The sequence below is a fragment of the Blennius ocellaris genome, assembly GCF_963422515.1.
Source record: "Blennius ocellaris genome assembly, chromosome: 3".
In the NCBI taxonomy this organism is placed as follows: domain Eukaryota; kingdom Metazoa; phylum Chordata; class Actinopteri; order Blenniiformes; family Blenniidae; genus Blennius; species Blennius ocellaris.
Genome location: NC_137652.1, coordinates 15,683,765 through 15,704,830, shown reverse-complemented (window position 1 = coordinate 15,704,830; position 21,066 = coordinate 15,683,765). Strand labels below are relative to the sequence as shown.

At 39.0% G+C, this 21,066-nt stretch overlaps 1 protein-coding gene across 1 annotated transcript in view; it reads left to right on the top strand.

Annotated features, from left to right (window-relative positions):
* Window positions 1–21,066, top strand: part of usp43a (ubiquitin specific peptidase 43a) — a gene marked incomplete at both ends in the record, with an annotated part of 115,077 nt that overhangs the window by 60,021 nt on the left and 33,990 nt on the right. Inside the window, 2 exons of the mRNA XM_080520258.1 lie at window positions 2,702–2,846; window positions 18,599–18,767. Of these exons, the coding sequence (XP_080376384.1) occupies window positions 2,702–2,846; window positions 18,599–18,767 (314 nt within the window). The remainder of the gene's footprint in view (window positions 1–2,701; window positions 2,847–18,598; window positions 18,768–21,066) is intronic.

The window sequence follows — 21,066 nt, the reverse complement described above, 5'->3', positions numbered from 1 at the left end:
GGTAAAATAGTCAATTGTATCACATGAAATTGTGGCTTTTAATGTGTGTGAGTGTTTGTCTCGTAATCAACACTAAAGACAGGAGAGTCAACAACTGTGAAATAGTTGAGTCAGGTCTGTTGTGTCAGTTGAAGATGAAATTACCACTGTCTGGTTATACGCTTGTTATTCACTCTATAATGAGTCGTTTTAATGAGGACAAAATGTCCTTTTTTGTGCATATTTCCCGAACCCACTTTGTCCTGCTGATGATGGAAACAGGGTCACTGATATTATTTTATATTTCTCTCTTGTGTGTTATAGTCAAAAGCCTGACTGTGTTCATTGTTGCCTTACATTTTTCAACTGGTATTTATTAAAAAAAATGTAAAAAGCTCGAAAGCTTCCATCACAAAAATTAAGTTCAGAGATTGTAGCGTCATGTTTTTAATTTGACATGTGTGAGTAAATTTTTCCTGCAGAGCGTTCTCACGTGCAAACGAACACATACAGTGTCGGTTATTGCTTGAGAAAGCTGTGTTGTCTTTTGTACCTTGACTTCATCCACATAAAGTATATTTACATTGCCCTGATAAACAGTTCCTGCCCTCCAGTTTGTAAAGAGCAGGGTGATGGAGGGTGATGAGTTGACTTCATACGGCAGCAGGGTACAGAGCGGACACCGACATTCACAACTTCACACAATTTATTGGTTTACCTCAAACGTACGTTTTGAAACTCTAGGAGGAAAATGGAGCTTCTGGGAAACATACACGCACACACAGGAAGACCGTTCAAAGTCCATACAGAAAGGCCTATTTATCTATTATTTAAATATTATAATCCGATCTCAGACTGACCAGATTTTTGATTGAATATATATATTTGTTTGTAACTTTGATGGAGCTGCTTCTCTATTTCACTGTCTGAATATTAAACCAACACACACACACACACACACACACACACACACACACACACACACACACACACACACACACACACACACACACACACACACACACACACACACACACACACACACACACTTTGGTATCTGCATAATGAGTCCTTAGCCTACCAGCACAGTACTCAAAAGGGAAATGCTGAGACATGGGTCTCACGTGAAGCAGCTCCAATCTCTCAGGACATTGGTGTGGGATGCTTCACTCCTCGTGGGTCATCATCCTTGGAGTACTCGTCCTTGTGGGCGTATTAACTTCTTGAGCTTGTTATTCATAGGAACCAATACTGCCTCTTGATGTGTGGATGGTGGCAAAACACACACGGTTACTTGAGGGGCAAAATATTACTGAAATATATCATATATCATATATATCAACTCAACATGATGATTTACAGTACAATCTGTATTGTCTTAGAAAAACCTGCATTTGTTTGTGTTTCTGAATGTGTGTTATCCTCCTCAACAAGCTACTGAGTTGTACGTTCTTCATCTTTTCAGCGTCTCCCTCCTCTACACGTTCACTAAGCCTCCAAGCCTGTTTTCAGCTGTGCCATTTCATTCTCTTACACCCCCTTCATCTTGTTTGTCTTTCAGCTGTATTTAAGAATGGATATAAATGACTAAAACATGATAGTATTGCATCAGGTGGCCCGCAGACAAAGAATTTCTGTATTTGTGAGGCTGTGGAATAGCCTGTAACCCTAACCTTGGAGGCAAGTGATCGTAATTGGGAGCTTCTATGTGTCTTCCAGCGAGAAATTGTACGTCGTTAAATATAAAGAAAAACATCATTGAACGGTTATGATAAGCATAGATGTTGCTGCTTTTGCACGTTTTTCTTGACCCAGTAGCCACTGAACATGAGAACATGATAAACTGGGAAAATGCCCTGGTGTTTGCTTCATCATTTGTTATCATTTCAGGAAATTGTATTGAGCGTTTTCAAATAATACATTATAGCATGCTGCCAATCTATTGCAGCAATCCTGTAACATAACGAGTCAACTTTGAAGTTGTTTTAATGCTAGAAATTGTGCAATAATGTGATTTTGGTCAGCGTAATGCTTTTCAACATGTTTTTTTCATATAATTTTAAATGTCGCATAGAGATTTACACTTATGTCTTTCAGTAGGGACGTACCCTTGGATGACACTCTAAGTTGTCTGATATTCAAATGAATGCCCCATAAAAGGTTACCGTAAATCTGGAAGAAACCAGATATAACAATTGACAACTATAACAAAAAGGTTATACTAAAGTTGCTTGTCTTTAAATGATTTTCGCATTGAATGAAAAAAGTGTTTACCTGGACACCTGGCAGTCATTTTATTCTTGTCATCATGCTTTTTTTTGCATTTAATTTATAGTTTGCATTAACATTATGCAAGGGTGCCAGTTTATCAAAACCAAAGTACAAAGAGAAGGACAATTCTGTACATTTACTCACCGATGTGCTCTTTACATTAACTAATTGTCCTCAGATGCATGGTTTTGACACGTTATTTTATCAGGAGATAATCCATGCATGCACAGTGAGAACGTGCAACCTCTGAACATACAATTGTACAGTATGTTTGTCTGTATATTAACATCAGTTTACCACAGGTATTCTGTTTTGGTTTACAGTGATTTTTATTGTCAGTGGAGCGATTGTATCTTTACATCAGGGTGTGTGTGTGTGTGTGTGTGTGTGTGTGTGTGTGTGTGTGTGTGTGTGTGTGTGTGTGTGCGCGTGTGCGTGTGCGTGCGTGTAGGTCATACTCTCAGAGCTGTACTCCACGGGTTTCCAGCGATCTTTTTCCGATGACGACGACCTCACCGCGATCGCGGACAGCGACGTCATCTATGCCTTCCAGGCTCCGCCCCTCTCCAGTCGTGGGGGCTCTGCGCCGAACTCAGGTAACTATAGCAATGGGCCGTCTATCATCAGCACTGCAGGCCTCGAGCTTCCCACACTCATTTGGCAATCTGGCCCATTCCTCATTTCCAATTTTCTCCTTCTCAGCTTCTCCCTGTCCTCTTAATTAACTTTTATTCACACTCACGCTTGTAACTGTTTTTCACTTTCATTGAGCTCCAATGTTTCATTACCAGACCGCAGTGTTTTTCAAAAGGGAGACATTTTACTTTGTTTTGGAGAGGGACTCGGTCAGCTGTGTGTTTTGTATTCGCTCCTTTCACTCTGTTCCCTTAACGCCTGATAGCACCCAAACAAATTAAAAGCTATGTCTGAACAGCAGCTTCAACCCAAATAATAATAGTAATATTTTTTTTAATAAAAAGGTCTCACCTGGATGAACCTCCACAGATTAAATAAACTAAAACTCAGAGAAGTCACTCCAGCAAATAAACACAATTTCAAATTTTTCTGTGAAGATAAGACTACAAGTCAGGCTTTTCCTCTCTTTCTGCTCTTGCCTAGTTACTCCATGAAGTGGACCTTGACAGAGCAGTTATTTCTCATTACATAAACAAATTGGAGAGGTTTCCTCAGCCTTGCATCACCCGTAACCGTTTACACACTTTTAATAAAGCGTTGTTTTGTAAAGTAGAGTTGCTGAGTGCACGTTCTTCAGGCATGTTGGCATGTCGTTAAAAATGAATTATCTTTCGTGGCCCTTGTAGGAAACATTACCGTGCAGAATCTCTGCTCAGGTCGAGTCTGAAAACCGTTTGGTTTCAAACACTGATGTAAATGAGAAATGTAATGACTCCAGGATGCAGTTTAACCGAGCTTGAGCTTGGAAATGATGCAAGTAGAACAAAAGAAACCTGACAATATACTGTTTGATTTACACCCACATAAGCATTGCTTGTCGAGACGAAACCAGATTGAGAATAGATAAACTATTTGTGTGCCTCTGAACTTGTAAATGGTTTTTTTCTAATCTATGTAAGTACACGATTAAAATGTTGTAATTAGAGATGTGTCTGGCAAATAATTTCTCTGTCGATTAAACAACAATCTTAATTAACGCCAGTCACTGAGTCTGAAAGAGGAACACTATCAGAGAACTGTCAACATGTAGCAACATGTCTTGAGGCTCAAATCGATATGCAACAAATTTTGGCCACACGACTTGAGGAAAGTCAACTATGCTCTCTCCTCTCTATCCTTTGACGAGGTCTTCACATTTTGCCCACATTGACCTGCCAAAAATGTCAGGACTGTGTAATTTTCCTTTAGCAAGAAGTCAGCGTAGGGACGAGTTGCATTATCTTCTCAGACCGGGCAGAATCACAGCGTCTCTGAATAAACAATATCCAACGAGCCAGAGTGTGGCCATCACAGCTACCAGCAACAGTCGCTGATCCACGCACATCCTTGCTTGGCTTGAATGTGATTGTCCATTTCCATATTGGCGCAAATCCATGGCCATTGTATTTGATCTGCACGACCTACATTTTTTTCTTTTTATACTGAAAAGTAAGGCATTTTTCAACAGTTCTGCAGCCCCTGACTGAGATCATTCTGAGCAAGCTAGCATCAGCTTGAAAGCCATGCTGTCAGGATGAGTTTGTAAAAACATGCTAACTGCACCAGTTTTTTAGGGGGACATTTCAGTGTATTTTGCACCAGAAGGTAAAATTGACTTTATGTTGAGATTGTAGTCATTTTCAGTAGGGATTGTTTGTTTTTTTGTAGAGATTTCCACCGTGGATACAAACACACCTCAACATAGCCCTTTATGTGTTGAAATGTCCTTGGGCATAACACTGAAGGTGCTCTCAATGGTTGTTGCAATCACTGTGTCAATGTTAATGTGTGTGTGAATGCTTATATTCACAAGACTGCTGCAACAGCCAAAACCTAAGTCAGCACAAACTTTTAGATCTGCTCACTGTTGCCATGATGTAAATGTGTTCTTTGCTTAATTAAGCTACTTACAAATCTGTAAACATCATAGCTGATGACTTTTGTGTATATGCTGAGAAAGGTTTTTGGGAAGTTGCATATACTCAGATATACCTTTTACTTGCTCCTGTTCTCTACTGCAGCTCGAACCATTGAAGTGTATCTCTGTTACTGCACCGCCAGCCCTACCCTTTCACTGGTGGCGCTCTGCCACAGTTACAATATAGAGACCTATATTTGAAAGCCAAGCGGCCATTACTTTAATAGATCGATGACCATGTCTGTAAGAGGCTTAACTGAGTCACATTACCACTGAGATTGTGGGGATATTAATAGCAATCCCTCTGGGTTGTCAGGTCGTCAAGTTGCGGTTTTGCCTTTGTTCACCAATCTACTGCCCAGTGAAGCTTTTATGGGGGATTTTGTTACCACTGAAGAAGAAAGACATGAATAATTCACTCCTATGCTCAAAGTGCTCATGAAAAATTAAGACTCTTCCCTTTCTCAACAGGAGGCATATCTATTGTCACTTCACACTATGAAAGCGCTTTCAAAGTGTCGGGAGAGGGGCACTCATACAGTACACTTCACTCACCGTCACACAACCACACATTTCCATCACTGTAGACTAATACACTAACTTCCAATAAGTTCCTGTAGACTCACCGGAGCTGAATCGAAATTACTACAGTAAACCAAAAACTACACCACCTTACATGTTCTCATTGTGTTTAGGCTTAAAAATTGATGATTGTTTGGGTTTCATTTTAGAAACGTGTTTTCTTCCATTGGGAGCACAGCAGAATGTCACTCTGTAAATACATTTATGAGTCCATGACATAAGTAGCACACACACACACACACACACACACACACACACACACACCCACACACACACACACACACACACACACACACACACACACACACACACACACACACACACACACACACGCACATAGACTAACCCTAACCTCAGCCTAACCTCAAAACATGTCTTCACCTTCATCGTTTATGTAAGTCTGAGTCTATAAACAGATTTAAGTCCACACAACACCAGTAAACAACAAGCTTCACAAACATACGCACATATAACATTACATTGACTTAAATTAATTTCATGCTGTCTTACTCTGAACTCTGCGACTACGACTTGCCTGTTTGTATCTCAATCTGACCTTTAAATATGTCTTCACTTAAAAATGGAGTGATTGTTTTTTTTTCCCCCTTGGTTTGGTGTACCATCAGGTTAGAGATCCCCGTCTGCAGAACAGCAAAGAAACATACACACACTCTTACAAATGAGTCTCAAATAGCACAATGGCTTCACCTGCAGGAAAAGAAAAAAAACAAAAAACTTAGAGAACATTGTTCCCCATAATGTAAATATGTGAACATGTTTTTGTTTGTGCGCACACACACACACACACACACACACACACACACACAGAAAGACACTTGTAATAAATCACATTTAAGTTTTCACTGGCAAATGTGACTTTTATTCTTGTGAGCATTCCATGAAAGAGATGAATGATTTTGGCTCGGAATAATTCATAAGATCAAAGCACAGCAGATTCCAGGATATCGTAAGATAATTCAGAGGAATTTATTTCATGTCTGCGTGTGTAGCCCTGTGAACTTACACGCTCATTACTGCTGAGACCTCAGCATGGAACTATGGAGATAAAAGATGATATGAGAAAGTATTTTTTGCATAATTCATTCCTCTCAAAGAGGGCAGCAATGAGAAGCAGCATTTATAAAACAAAAACAGGGAAAGTTTTAATTACTGTATTTTCAGTTTTTTTAAAAAATGAAGAAAGGACACAAACAGTCTTGTCTTCACACGGTTTGACAACTCAGGGAATTAAACACTTTGGTGGCTTTTTAAAACCGTTGGTGCACCTGAATTTAAACTACAGGATATTCTAGTTTAAAGGGGACATATCACGCAACTGTAACGGGATTTATTCCTATTGGTCCACAAACATTGTATTCAAAGTTTTTTGCCCGAAATGCTGGGTTTTGGGGAGCTGGACTGGTTCATAGGAGCCTTTGTTTGTGTGTAGTCATTCTTTTTCACTGTTCAGTGACAACAGTCACAAAATAACACTGGTCATAAAGCTTTCGTTGAACTAATGTGGGATGAATCCGTGTTAGCAAATCAGTAAAAGAATCGGAGGTGTTCATCATTGTATGGCAACAAGCAAAGAGAAATTGCAGTTAAAAAATGTTTTGCACAAGCTGTATTTATGCTTAATTTTCCTGCATGACTGTTTGATTTCTGTTCTAATGACCCATGTCGGAGAGAGCAGGATTACTATTGTAACACCTCATGAGTAAAACTAACCAGCTCACCCTCCCTACTCCTAGGTAAACAATCTAATAGGATTAAAAAGCTATGAACGCTTGGCTGCCACAATCCAGATTTCCCATGTGCGTTTTTTGTTCTTTTTTTGTATAGGTTGTAGAAAAAATATGATTTCCATGACAAAACGACTGGATCGAAGGCCCATAGGTCGAGCTGAGTGATGAACAGTTCTGAGTAGTGAAAGCCTCCTTGGCTTGTGTTTCTTTATTGCGGAGATGTGACTTGGTTTGAAATCGTCCGATCTGATTTCATTTCGAACTGTTGTGAAATTGGTGCCAGTCATAATAGAGACAGTATCTTTTTACTTACCATATTTTCTGTCCTTCAAGTGAAACTTTAGCTGGCCATGTGACTTCTATTCAGAAGCGACTTTTCTAATAAAAAAAATGCAGATGCACATACAATAGATGGCACTACACAATGAAATAAGGCTGCTGTAGGATCGCCAAAAAAAACAACAATACTGCCGAGTTTTACCGACAAGACACAAACTGTCAATACAAACAGCAAAATTGAAACTGAGAATGACAAAATTGAAACGACGGCAGAAAGATATAGTGTCGACTCTTTTTGTGGCATACTGGTTGGCTGATGCGACTTCATCAGGAAATCATTAAAGAACGGGAAACTATGACATTTTCTTAATTCACTGAAGTTGGATGCACATGACTTAAATCATTCCTGCCTCTCAGTAATGATGTGCTAATCTCATAATCCCATGCAAAGTTTGTGAGCTAAAAAAATTTACTTTGCAGTCGATTATGCATACCGATACGCAACCTTTGAACCTTGCGCACGCACATGTTGGAGACGGGGAACCTGGCAGCGCTGATGGTGAGAGAATTGAAGGCAGATTCATCTCATACATTTAATATCTTCAAATATCAGACTTATTGATCCATGTAATTGTAAACAGCCAAGCTGCAGTTGGATAGATGTTTCTTTAGTGGAACGGAACTACTGAATCAGCAGCATGATGTTCGTGTGTCATAGTTTCATCTTAAAATGATACAGAGCGGTGGATAGAACTGATTGATTATCAATTGTGACAATCTGTAACAATCAGTCTAATTTCAGAGTAAGCGCATTAATAGCACGGTAACAGCTGTGCATATAGCTGCAGTGTGGAAGCGCCGGTGTTGTCGTCAGTCGCTGGGGACGTCTATTCTGTTCCAGTTACTTTTATTAGGATTTACAGCTATAACGTACAAATATACTAGACTGTATTTACACGATAAGAGCTAGATGTGTTTGTCCTTTATCCAAGCTTCTGTAAAATTATAAGATGTGCATATTGCACAGCTGTTCTTACATTAGATGAAATTACATACGTTAAACTGTGTGATGAAATAGAAATTTAGCCTGAATGTTGGTTGAATGTGGCAAAAGGCTAAAGGTTTTCTGAGTTTCAACGTGTTCAGCGGTTTCATACTGAAGTTGTCTGGATGGTTTTTAGCCTTCTCACTATTCCCATAACACAATTCCCATCACAGTTATGTAGCTCGCTTGACAGCTGCTCAGTAACTTTCCAGCCTGTGAAACTTGGCTGCTCTGTCCATGAATATACTTAACTTTTCAGGGTGAACGTGAAATGATGGTGCACTGAATTAAAAAAAGTGCTTTCACAGCAGTTAATGACGTAGAGGAATAAAACCCTACTAAATGAAATGACCACACAGGAGAATCTGGACATGCAGCACCACGAGCAGATGTGGATTTGATATCGTTCTGTGATGTTAATCATTTCCCATCTTTGCTCCATTTACTTCCTCTTGTTTTTTGGTATTTGACACAAACAATTTTAGTTTCGTTTTTTGGGGTTTTTTTTTTTCATTTTGCACTGCTGTCAATGTGGTGGAGACTGAAAGGCTGTCAATGTCTCTCAATGTCTGGAACAACAACTTTACCTAATAATAAAAAACACAAGAATATGTCATTAGTTTTATTGAGGGTGTGATAGAATTAAGGTGAAATGAAGAAGGATGGGAGAGAAACTGAAAGAGCGACAAATGAGATAGCAATGGAGAGCAAATAACCAAATTAGGTATCACAAAATAATTTGATAGCGAGAAGCTCAATGAGAATAAAGAAAGCTAACATGAATGAGTACAGATATAGCAAACATGAGATTAGAGAGACTGAAAATAAACGAGAACAAAAAACAAATGACGAAAACAATGGAAAAACATGAGGAAAAAAATACAAGTGTGAAAAGGAAAAATTTAAATGGAAAATTAAGAAAATTACAACAAATAAAACTGAGGGAAAATAGGAGAACAGACAAGGAAGAGATGGTGAGAGACGACGTGAAAAAAGCAAGAGCAAAAAAATAAATGAAATGAGTTAAAGAAAGCAAGAGCTCAAAAGGAGAGTTCAAGTGGCCTGCAGAGTAATTTATCACATCAGCCGTCAAAGCGCCGCTTTTCATGCTTCAGTTGTCATTCATTCACTGTGGAACCCAACAAGGTTGTAAACACCTCTCACTCTTTAACAAACTTATTTCTTGTGAACATTGAAGTATTTGGATAACGTTTTCGTCTTGTCAATGTAATTTTAATCCTGGCTGGATTATTAGTCTTTCCTCCACTCCATGTTCACAGCACCACTGTTTGATAACGCGATTCTCTTCCGTTGTAAACAAGACAAGAATCTGCAGCTGAGCCTCAGCGGCTCTCTGAGAAAGGCTTTACGGACCATTTGAGACTTGTTGAGATGTTTTTGGTCTGGACCAGGTAAGATTTCTCTTCGGCACCTTTTGAAAATTTTATCTGGATATGAATAAGTGAAGCCGGCAGTTATGGAGGCGGTGGGATGATAACTGGTGTTTAACAAATAAATGGTTCAAACGGCCTCTATTTACCCTTGATTCCTGATTCGTCCTTTTTATTATGTTTGTCTCCTCCTCTGCATTACATTACTCGAGGACATAAAAACTTAATCAAGCATCTCTCTCTAATACAGACAAATGAATAGTAACTTGTCCTTCATTAAATTGCCAGACTTAAAGAACAAAGAATACAAACCCATCATTTAGTAAATTCAGTTTGCTTTGTTCCTGACGACAGTTTATTGTTTACAGTAAATTTCTCAATCATCATAACTAGCTCTGTGTTTTACCGTTTGTTCTGGGTAGTTCTTCAACTTTTTATCAGTAAACCTTCAGGGGTGTATTAAATCAACACTGTTTCCCGGTTACAGTAATGAGGTTTTGCATTTAGTGGAAATGGCAACTAGAGGTCTCTTGGTGGAAAACACTGAAAAATCAATTAGGCCCAAAGTGCCACGGCAGCGTCCTATTTCACCCCCCACAATCCGGGCAATTTGCACATAAATGGTGTGATAAAGCTGCACAAGGAAAAGACTCCTATTGAATAGAATCGTGGAAGTTTAGCCCGCTAACTTTGTGTTCCATCGACTTGTTCTTTGAAATTAAAAAGCAAAGGCCAGGTCTCACTGGAAAACACGAGGCCAATGTAAGTTTGAACACAGTAAATAGGGAGCGCAGCTAACAAGACCAGGTCATTTGAGAGAGACGGTGTTTGTGTTGTTTATAGTTTGGTGACAAAACAGAGGGTTCACTGGCGAAGCTGGTGGAAAATCTTTCAGTAACTTACTCATGCAAACACCATCTACATCCAGATATGGTTGCAGTGATCTCTCAAGTCTGTCTGTGAGTCGGTTTTTCCAAATACACTCACACTTTCTGTAAAATGTGGCTCCGTAAGCTCTCCGGCGTGTCATGAAGTGCTGAAGTCCTGCCGAGGGTAAGCTACTGTGTCATTCTGTCAACCCACTGAGGGTTTTGTAAACGTGGAGGAGTTTCAGGGATGTTAACGGTGCTCAGAGAGAGGTGTTTACCTTGGCTGTCACGTTGTTACAGTGTCTTAAAGAAAGAAAAAAAAGGAGTATTTTGTGAGTATAAGTAAACGGACTGAAGCTTTTGTTCATGTATTCAACACAATAATTGTCAAGACAACATTAAGGCACTCAATTTATATTTCTCAATACTTTTTTTGACTAATCTCAAAGTTTAATCCCCTCTTGACTTGTGTTATGTATTAAAGTGCCCTTTGGAAGAGACAAGGTTGGCGTGCACCTTTTATGGCTTTAAAGATTCAGATCAGGCACAACTAACGTCACATTGATCTCTCGGGAGCCACTGGGAAAACAAAGTGTTCCGATATAAGTAGCCAACAATCAGGATGTGTCACAGTCAAGTGTTTTTCATAGTAAAAACATTTGAGATATTAGCAGACCAGCAGTGGTGAGCACTTTTCCCCACATCAAGAATACCCCAGTTGGAATCCAGGCCTTTCTATTGGGAATTTGCACATTCTTCATGTGACTGGGTTTTCTCCAGTTACTATGGACAAAACACATTTTTTAGATATCTTGTTTCCTCTAGGTCTTCTGATGGTGTGCCCTGCCTTTTGGAATTTTAATATGTCACAGCTTTCCAATCGTGAGGTGCAAACAGAAATAAAGTTTAACCAGAATAAGATTAAAAATGAGTAATGCATTTATTTATTACAATTAGGAAAAGCAAAATACAATCATTTTTGTTTACAACTCTCATATGTAGTGATTGTTTGTTGCATTGTTGTAGAAAATGTTACTTTTTGGCTCAGGATGGCATAAAATTGTCAGTTCGAAATTATTTGTTTCTAATTAGTGTCAGATCCTGAATACTGCAACTAATCTATAAATAGTACACTGTACAATTCTATTCTGTCTGTTGATAAGGAAAAATCTAAATATAATGTAAATATATTACTTGTTTTTTTGTATGAAAAAAGAGACTCATCTTGATACAGAAACTTCACAAATGCAAATCAAACCTTGTAAAAGTACATGTCCCATGAAGCCCCATCGAGACAGTTACAGGTCACCTGAAGCAAGCTGACTGCAAAAAAAAAAAAGCCAAAAAAAATTCCAGGAACATTCACAGGGGAACTCTCACCGTTTCTGTAGGATTCATCATTTAGCATAACCTGAAGAGAATGAAGGCAGGAAGAAATTTCATGTGTCTACAGCCGGTGCTCTGATCACCAGGACTGCCTCTCAAAAGTGTTCTCAACTCACCTGGGAAATAACACCTACACTCAACTCAACTTCCTTATTACAAACTACACAAACTGTGCATAATTGCCTTCTGCTCGCAGACGTGTTGAAAAATGTACTGTACAGTGTAACACGAAGCGCAACTCAATCATGTCTGATAGCGAGGCAGAGTGTACTGGAAGAGGTTGAAGAAGTCCTCCATCTGTTTGCATACGAGATGTTGTTACATGATTATCTTCCAGGATAAACCTCTTAAGATGCATTTAAGTTTAAGATGAGATCAAACTGAAACAGGACACATCACAACCACAATTTGGCCAAGAAGATAAAATAAAAAAAGAAATGATTATCAACTGCAGTCAAGTAGGATCAAAGAGGAGTATTTGGTATGAGCCAAGGCGGTCTTTTTGATAACAACAGTTGATGTCAGAGAAGGAAGAAGTACATAGTGAAAGATGGTCTAATGTTGATGGGTAGATTATTCCAGTCACATTGAGCCATCAACATTAGGGATGTGTGCAATTAGTCAGATAAATGAAAAAGATCGTCTGTCCCTTTGTTAGTCTGCACCAGAAATATGAGCCTGCTGCTTTATTGTTCTGCAGTAGGCTGCGGTTTTAAAAACCACACTATGGAAAGTTGGACAGTTCTCCCAGAGCAAAACCTTCAAAATGTTTCAATGTTTTTTGTCTATAAAATAACAATAAGTTATCCCAATAACAGCTCAAGATCTACTTCCACTTAACTTTTTTCAAGGTAAAGGCTTCAGAAAGTTAATGGAAAATGCTGAGCCTGAATTCAATATATGTACATTGTACATAAACAACATTGGTGGATTAGCATTTTGCTTCCTGACACAGAGCACTGCACTCAAAGCGCCTTGTACTTCAAAACTGATATTGTTGTTGGAAGATTTAGTTTTCAGGCTTCAAAAGCTCTTAAGTCACAAAATGGCTTAATGGAAAAATGTTTGAAATACAAATGTTGACTGCTTTCACTACGGTACTTTATCGTATATTTTTCTCAACATTGGAAGTTTATTCTGAAAGACAAACTTCTGTTTTGTCCAGAACTTATGATTTAACGACTTGAACCCAAACCTTTATTTGGTAGCTCAATTTTTGAAGTCTCCATATTTCACATCTAGACACAGTAATTGAAGAGTTGGTAGCATGCACTGTGATTTTATCATGAGGGGTTTGCTGGACTAATATTTGAGACATGATGTAACTCAGTGCAACAACACCTTGGGCGATTTGAATGATTGCAGCACATTCTTTTTATGCATTTTTTTTTTCTCCTTAATAGGAAGAGACAATGTGGGTGTTGGGTCGGCTGTTGACGCAGAAGTGTGCACTGTATGTATTGTGTATCCAAGAAGAGAATTGAGAACAAACACGGTGCAATTGAGATATGATGGGGAGGGGGGGGGGATCAGGTGTACTCCGTTCCTGCTGAGCCGCCTTCAATAATTCATCATTTTTGCTCTTGGAAGGAAGCTCAGGTGCTCCACTGTCATAAAGGGCCATTTTTGTGGTCAGATGGTTGTTTGCTGCCACGACCTGCAATTTGTCGGGGACCAAGTCCACATGCACCTGGATATTTTTGGTCAGGTATGTGGAGGGCACTGACAGGGGTCACTCCTCTGGTCAGGCTCCATTTTGAGGGAGTGTCATGTTTTGTTATTTTTGTGGGCCGAAGACTCGCTGGAATTATTTTTTTCTCTTCTTTTGTTTATCAGTGTTGTGTAACTGATTTTTCTTTTTTTGCATTTTTGCAGTCCACTAATGAACGAGCAGACAACTTAGAAAATAAGCCAACGATGTTCGAGGACTATCGCCTTGGGTACTGCTGCAAAATATGGCTATTTGGATAAACAAGGCTCTTTTCGTTGTGTGTGCGTGGACTGAGTTCAGCAGAGAGATCATCAAGAATACATTTCTAATGAATGTAGACACTTTTGCTCTGTTGACAATGACAGACACTGCACGACTCAAGTTTTCACTCATCTTGAAGGTGTTTCAGTAATCACCCTAAACCATCCATCCATCCTGTATGTAGCCAAAGCTTTTTGGAGATGGATTTTGGATGCATGCATGCCCATGTTGAGCATGCATATTGAAGTCCAAAAGGCCCAGAAGACAGAATCTTCCTCATCTTAAGGTATGAAGAACAAAACCACTATTCAGTTCAGTATTGAAGCTGTAGCATCTGGGGGTCAAACATAAACCTTACACTCCAAAGTTGACCTGTCTGATGTTTTGCTCTGGCCCTCAGGGAAACATTGTGTTGTGTAAAAATTACCAACCTGACGCAGACGACAATATTTTAAAGAATGTAGCTGCTATTTAGGGATGGGAATTGATACTATTTTTACATTTCTATTTCCATTATTGATACTGCTTAACGATTCAGTTCTTTATTGATTTGATCATATTTTATTGACTCGCATATGGATTTTCATTTGGAGAAAAGGATCCAAAATGCAAGTCATTCGAAGTTACCGCTGCTGTGTGTAAATATCTCTGCATATTGGTAGTTGGCAATAAATTGGCAAACAACTCCAAAGAAATGAAACACAATAAACTCATGAAGTCATAAAGGTTTGGAGTGGACTTACCATAAACAATTGTTTTACTGGTCTGACCCAATTAAAAATAAACTAGTTCTGTATATGAGCTTTGAACTAAAAAGAATTGAACACCCCGACTTAAGTGAGTGATACTTTCTTAAACTTTCGCACCAGTTTTTTTTTTTTTTTTTTTCGCCAAGGTAACATCTCGAACATTTTTCAATTACTTTCTTTCTGTTATAATGCACATTGCAGCTTTTCTTATCGAGTTGGAAAGAATGTATATAATTTTTTCAAACATCTTTTTCCTTTGCCTCGTGCTTGGTCCCTTTCATAAGGTATTTCTGTTGGAAGACTATTTCCTCTCCTGCAGCAGCAGAAGAATGGGTCTATCCAGATAAATAAGATCTTTTGTGTATGTGCATAGATTGACGTTAACAGTAATACAATCCCCAAGAAAGAAATAGCGGATATCTGAGGTTATCTAATTGATTCCCCTTCTGTAGATACGAGCAGTGATACTGTAGGACTTAAGTTTTTAAACGTCATGTTAGAGATGCCCTCTTTCAGTAGCTAACGTGAGCCTCTTGAGCTCTAACGTCACTTTCCAGATACTCTCATCACACAAGAATCAAGTTGTCGAAAGATCTTTGATTTGTACAAGTCTCCCAGACAGAAAATGTCTACATGAAAGCATACTGCAGCTCTGACTGTGTGAAAATGTATAATAGGGAAAGTTTTACACACTTTGCCCTTCCAGATAAATCTTTCCTTCATTCACAGATCTCAAACCCACTCGTTTATCCTCTGTTGTAACAATTAGTCATTTTTGCCGACTACCATTACCTGACCATGTCTGTGAAGCTGAGGGCTGATTCATGTATGTGTTCATACACCAGGAGACAACAGCCAGATAATGGAGAGGTTTGGGAAAAGGAAGAGAAAATGGATAGAATCTTTGATTTTGAAAAGAAAAAAAGAAAAAAAAGAGTGTCAGGGATAAAGGGGAGTAGAGATAACAGTGAGAACTGAAGGATGGTGAGAGAAGAGAAAAGTGAGTGCCAGAGGAGGCATACTGTCTTTGGCGGGACTGAGCTGTTTAATTAATGTTGCCATACACACCACCTCCAGTCTCAAGAGCCATTTCTGTTCCGATTTCTTTCTCCTCACTGTCTCTCTTCTTTCTCTCATTCTCTCTCAGTTCAGTCGCATTGACTTCAATTTTTCGTGTTTATCTTTTAATTACAAACAGCAGATTACAAAAAGAGCCGCCATGACATTGTTGCAATGCCATCAGCAGCGTTCATTATCTCATAAGTCAATCCCTAAATCAGCACATGTATGTAAGGACAAAGTGCTTCTTTCTTCTGTATTTCCTTGCTGACGTCCTTTTCGCCCACACTTCACTTTGGGAATTTCAGTTTAAAATTAGAAAGCTATGCTGCCCCCTCTTCTCACTCCTGTGTTCTCTCTGTTTTGTGGTCACTCTTCTGGTCCTTCTTTCCACTCCTCCAACACCTCTCCCTGCCTGTGGGTCTCCTCTGTCCATCTCTGGGAGAGACGGAGGAGGACGAGGAGGAGGAGGAGGAAAGTGTGAGAATGAGAGTCTGGCAGGAGCTTCTTTCAGAACGTCTGGGATATTGGGGGTGAAATCACACTGCACACCATGCACAGAATACTACCTTCTGGTTTTAAAATGACTTATAGAAACACTGCTGTTCAGGGGGAAAATCTAAGGGAAAACCAGCATACCCTTCTACAAATGTTCTGCTGTTTGAACAAACTCTGCTCCATTTGCGGCAATAAATGTGGTTCTTTTTGTGGACGTGTGAATGTTGCCATTTGTATTCCCAACAAACAAACCACCTCGTCCACCTCTAAACTCACTTCAGCGTGGTTTGATTACAATGTGAACAATGTTTAAGTAAAAGATATTCCACCAAAAATTCAAAATTGTAAATTAATTATTAAAAAAATATATAATAATTTGTTAGCATGACTTAACTAATTTTACATTGCTTGATGTTAAAATAGTTGGGGGGTTTTTTCCAATAAGATTGAAGTCATTGAGTTCAAAGTCAAGCAGAAGATAGATGGGTGCCCTGTAGACACAACAAAGAACATGGCCATAGTTGGACACTTTCATATACAAACAACAAAGATCCAAATATGTTACCAGACCATTAGTAAACTGCCAGACATCCTCTGTCAGGCATCTGTCAAACAGTATTGAATGTTTTTGATGTTTCTGATCTTTTGTTCATCAACACTTTTATTCTCACTGATTTCAGATTTGCAGAACTTCTGTTGTGCAGATGTGGTGGTCCTTCTTGTCCTTGTCGCTGAAGGAAAATGTATTAACTGTGTATGCATTCTTACTCTGTCTGCCTGCTTTTATGGAAGCCTCCATCTTCACCATGTCTTTAAGGTTTCTGTGCGTGTGCGTGTGTTTAACTTTGAAGGTGGCAATGATTAATTGCATGGTAGGGATCAAGCAAGCGTTTGTTTAATTAAATTCTCTGATAATGTCAAAGTTTATGTTTCCTGAGAGACAAGAGGTTGAGCCTTCCATATCCCCTTCAGCTATTACTTTCTATTAATCACAGCAGCATGTTTTTGTTGCGTGAAAGTGTGTATGTGGTCACAGATGCGGTGCTTTCCAAACACATCACATTAGACTTTTAAGCCTAACATTGCTGTTTCTCATTATGGTACCCTGAGCTGTTTTGTGACCCTGATTCATTTTAGTGTTTGCTTTGCAGCTGGATAGAAACTGTTTATAAGAGGATCAACACTTAAATTAGAAGTGCTGAATAATGGCACAATTTTGCCGATATTTATCAGCAAATAACTGGTTCTTGATTGAATCTTTTAATGTCAGCTCTGCTTTTTACACATGAAGCATCTTTTCAAAGGTGTTGCACTAAACGCAAAAAAACCCTAAAAACTAGTATAGCAGAGTGATTAACTTGGCATTTACATGCATGAATGCAGAGACTTACTTAACTTGATTTTTTTTTTAAAGAGTACAACAAAAATAAAACTGCTGTCTGGAAATTGTGGAATGTTTTACAAGAAATGCTCTTTAAAATATATTTGGCAAAGAGTTTCAATACTCAGCCATACACAGCACTCCATAATATTTAAATGAAACATCCATCCATCAATCCAACTTCTATCCCACTTATCCAGTTCAGGGTCATGGCGCACTGGAGCCGATACCAGCTTACTGTGGGCGAGGGCAGGATACACCTGGACAGGCCGCCAGTCTGTCCACAGTAAAACAAAAATATAGAAATGATATAGTCACAATCAAGAGAAATCCCAAAACTGAAGGCCAACGTTGGCTGCTGGTAATATTTGGACAATTTGGTGGATTGGACCTGCATTTAAAGAAATCTTAAACAACTTGAGTTGTGCTGGGCTCTGTTATCATTTTGCATGAAGAAGAAGAAGCACATCTTATGAGGTCAATGCCTTGATGAGGTCGTCTTCTCAGACTGGGCACAATCATAGCATTTCTGGGTAAACAATATCAAATATGCCTGAGCAACAGCTGCCATTCTGTCAAAAACATAATGTGCATTATTTTTTTAATTTATCATTGTTTATTTCAATGCAGCATTTTGGGTTGAAAGACAAATGTGTTTTTGCAGTTACCTGTTATAACAACATGATTGTGTAAATATGTTGGCCACATTGGCTGCTAGATGACATTCTACACTTTTTACAAACATGCATATCAGCCTCTGTTAAAGGGTACTCTCCGCTTCCTCTTCTCTTTGCAGGGTATCACCACAGCCTCCCCTCCTCTCCGTACTCCTCCACACCCGGTCCCAATGATCAGAGGTTACATCCATCTGGCACCCTCTCCTCTGAATACCTTAACCACGGTAGCTCCTCCAAGGTCCTCCTCCTCATCTGCAACACTTCAGGGTCGGGCCAGCAAGCGGTCAGGTACGCAAATGAAAAAAAAATCTGAATATTTTTCATGTTGTTACTATTGTGGAGTCAGTTGCTGTAATCAGAGCATTCCAACGTGAGGTTTCTTCCAGTGAAACTCCACAGAAGAGCTGAACTTTTCTTACTGGATTGCGTTTGGGGATCATTTCACATATGTCAGAATTTCCTGAATTGAGCTTGTACAATTACAGTAGCAGACATAACCTTTCCTCAACTATGTGTAACTATTTCTTTCCCTCTTTGTCAACATCTTACATGTGTTCAGACTCTGGCCAGTGTATCCGTTTCTTTAATTCCCTCAACTAAGCTGCTTTTATTTTGCTTGTGCAGCTTTAAATCTCATCCAGCTGTGGCGAGAAGCTGACAATGCAAAAACATAAAGCTGAGCCACACAATGTGTTTGTCTTGTTTGTTTGTTTGTTTTATTTGTTTGTTTACTGGCTTTTCTTGTTTGCCACATGTCACTTTAATAAAAGTAGGCAGCCATATTTATTTTGTTAGTATGTTGCCTGTATGTCATATGTTAACAGGAACACAATTGTCCCACTCAGTTACTCCGGAGTTTCAGTGGTGGTTAACTTCTCGAGATACGTTGCCATGGTAACTTGTGATGAATGCCTAACCTGCTACACAGAAGGTTATGTTCATGTTACGAACTCATCAAGTATAAAAGACCATTAACTGAACAATCTCGGAAAATAGCCTCTACATTTCTTATCCAGATACATACAGGAGAACTGAAGAGAGCGACCGATGACATAGAGCATGACAGAGTATGATGAATGAAAACCTAACATTATAATCTCAAAATTGGAATCCTTATTGACTAAAGACAAAAATTTAGGGGAAGCTAAATATGCTCTTTGAATTGATGAATGTCACTGAATAAACAGCTGGATGTAGTCACTTGCATCCATAAAATGTTTTTCTTGACAATGGATGAATATAATTTAAATCACAGAGGAAACACTGATAACATCCAAATATCTCATCAGGGATCAAATTGTTACTGGAGGCAGCATGTCGAATAGAGAAAGCTTCAAGTCACTGATAAAACAAGAGGATTTGAGTGTCACAATTGTGCTTGAACAGGGATTTATGGACTCATGCGTGGACATTTCAGATGTCTTCTAGATTTGCTCACTACTGTCAGTGAGTGACGCTGCAGGAAACTGGTGGGCCGTCTGATAATGTAGGTGTGCTCAAGATGTCACGTTTGTTTTTGTCTCATTTATTCAACATCTTGTCCATTTTTACACCATGTCAGCATGCTTTTGTGGCACATTACATAATGAAAGTGTAATGTTTCTCACTCCAGAAATGCTTTCAGCCTTTCCACTGAATATTCCATAAACTGCTGTGAATATCGGACTCTATATTGTTCCTGCACTCATTATGAAACTGTGTGTGCTTTGTAACTGAGAACATTATTCTCATGAAGGTATTCAGCCAGAGGTAGACTGCGTTAATGAGGTGTGCACGGTGAGGACTATAGTCATACTCGCACGGTGATCTTGTGTTACTGCAGAGCTTATTGTACACGGAGGGATTCTTATCACCATTAGCAATCCTCCGGACTTATACAGATTTCTACACAAGGATCAATATAGTCAAATCTATTTCTGCAACAAAGAAAGATTTATTAATCTCCGCACTGATCCAGTTTCAGTCATCATGTGTCCTTTGGGACCCGATCATATGGCTCCTAACTGCGTGAGGATAAGTAAGTGTGTTGTTGCTCACGCTAACATGGTTACTAATGAGTGGATGGACAGAAACTCATAGCAGACGTTCCTGAAGGCTTGGTGATGTCGGGATTGGACATTTGAAGATTTGTATGTTCACACACCACATGACTCAGCTGTGCCTCTGTAGTAAATATCTCAGTGATGCAGTATATTACTAAAATAATGCAATAAAAGCCATATTCAACATGTCTTTCATTAACTCTGCAGAAGATTTTAGAATGAGTAAATAACTTCTCTGCCTCAAGTGCATTTACAGGCTCATAGTCAGTGCTCTAAATGACCCTGGAATATGTTTGTATTGGGAATCTCTGTAGGCAACCTGGAAAACCTTTTTTTTTTTTTTTTTTTGTTGCTCCTCAACACCTTGCTTTTGTGGTGAGAGGATGATCCGGGATATGAGATCAGTCTTTTAAAATAACAGATGCAAGAAGTTTGAGCGCATAGTATTGGCTTCATTCTCTAACGTTCACCATGATGCAACACACGTTTTGTAGAGAAACACAATTCATAGCAACCAAAGAATGATGGCTGACAAAAAACATACA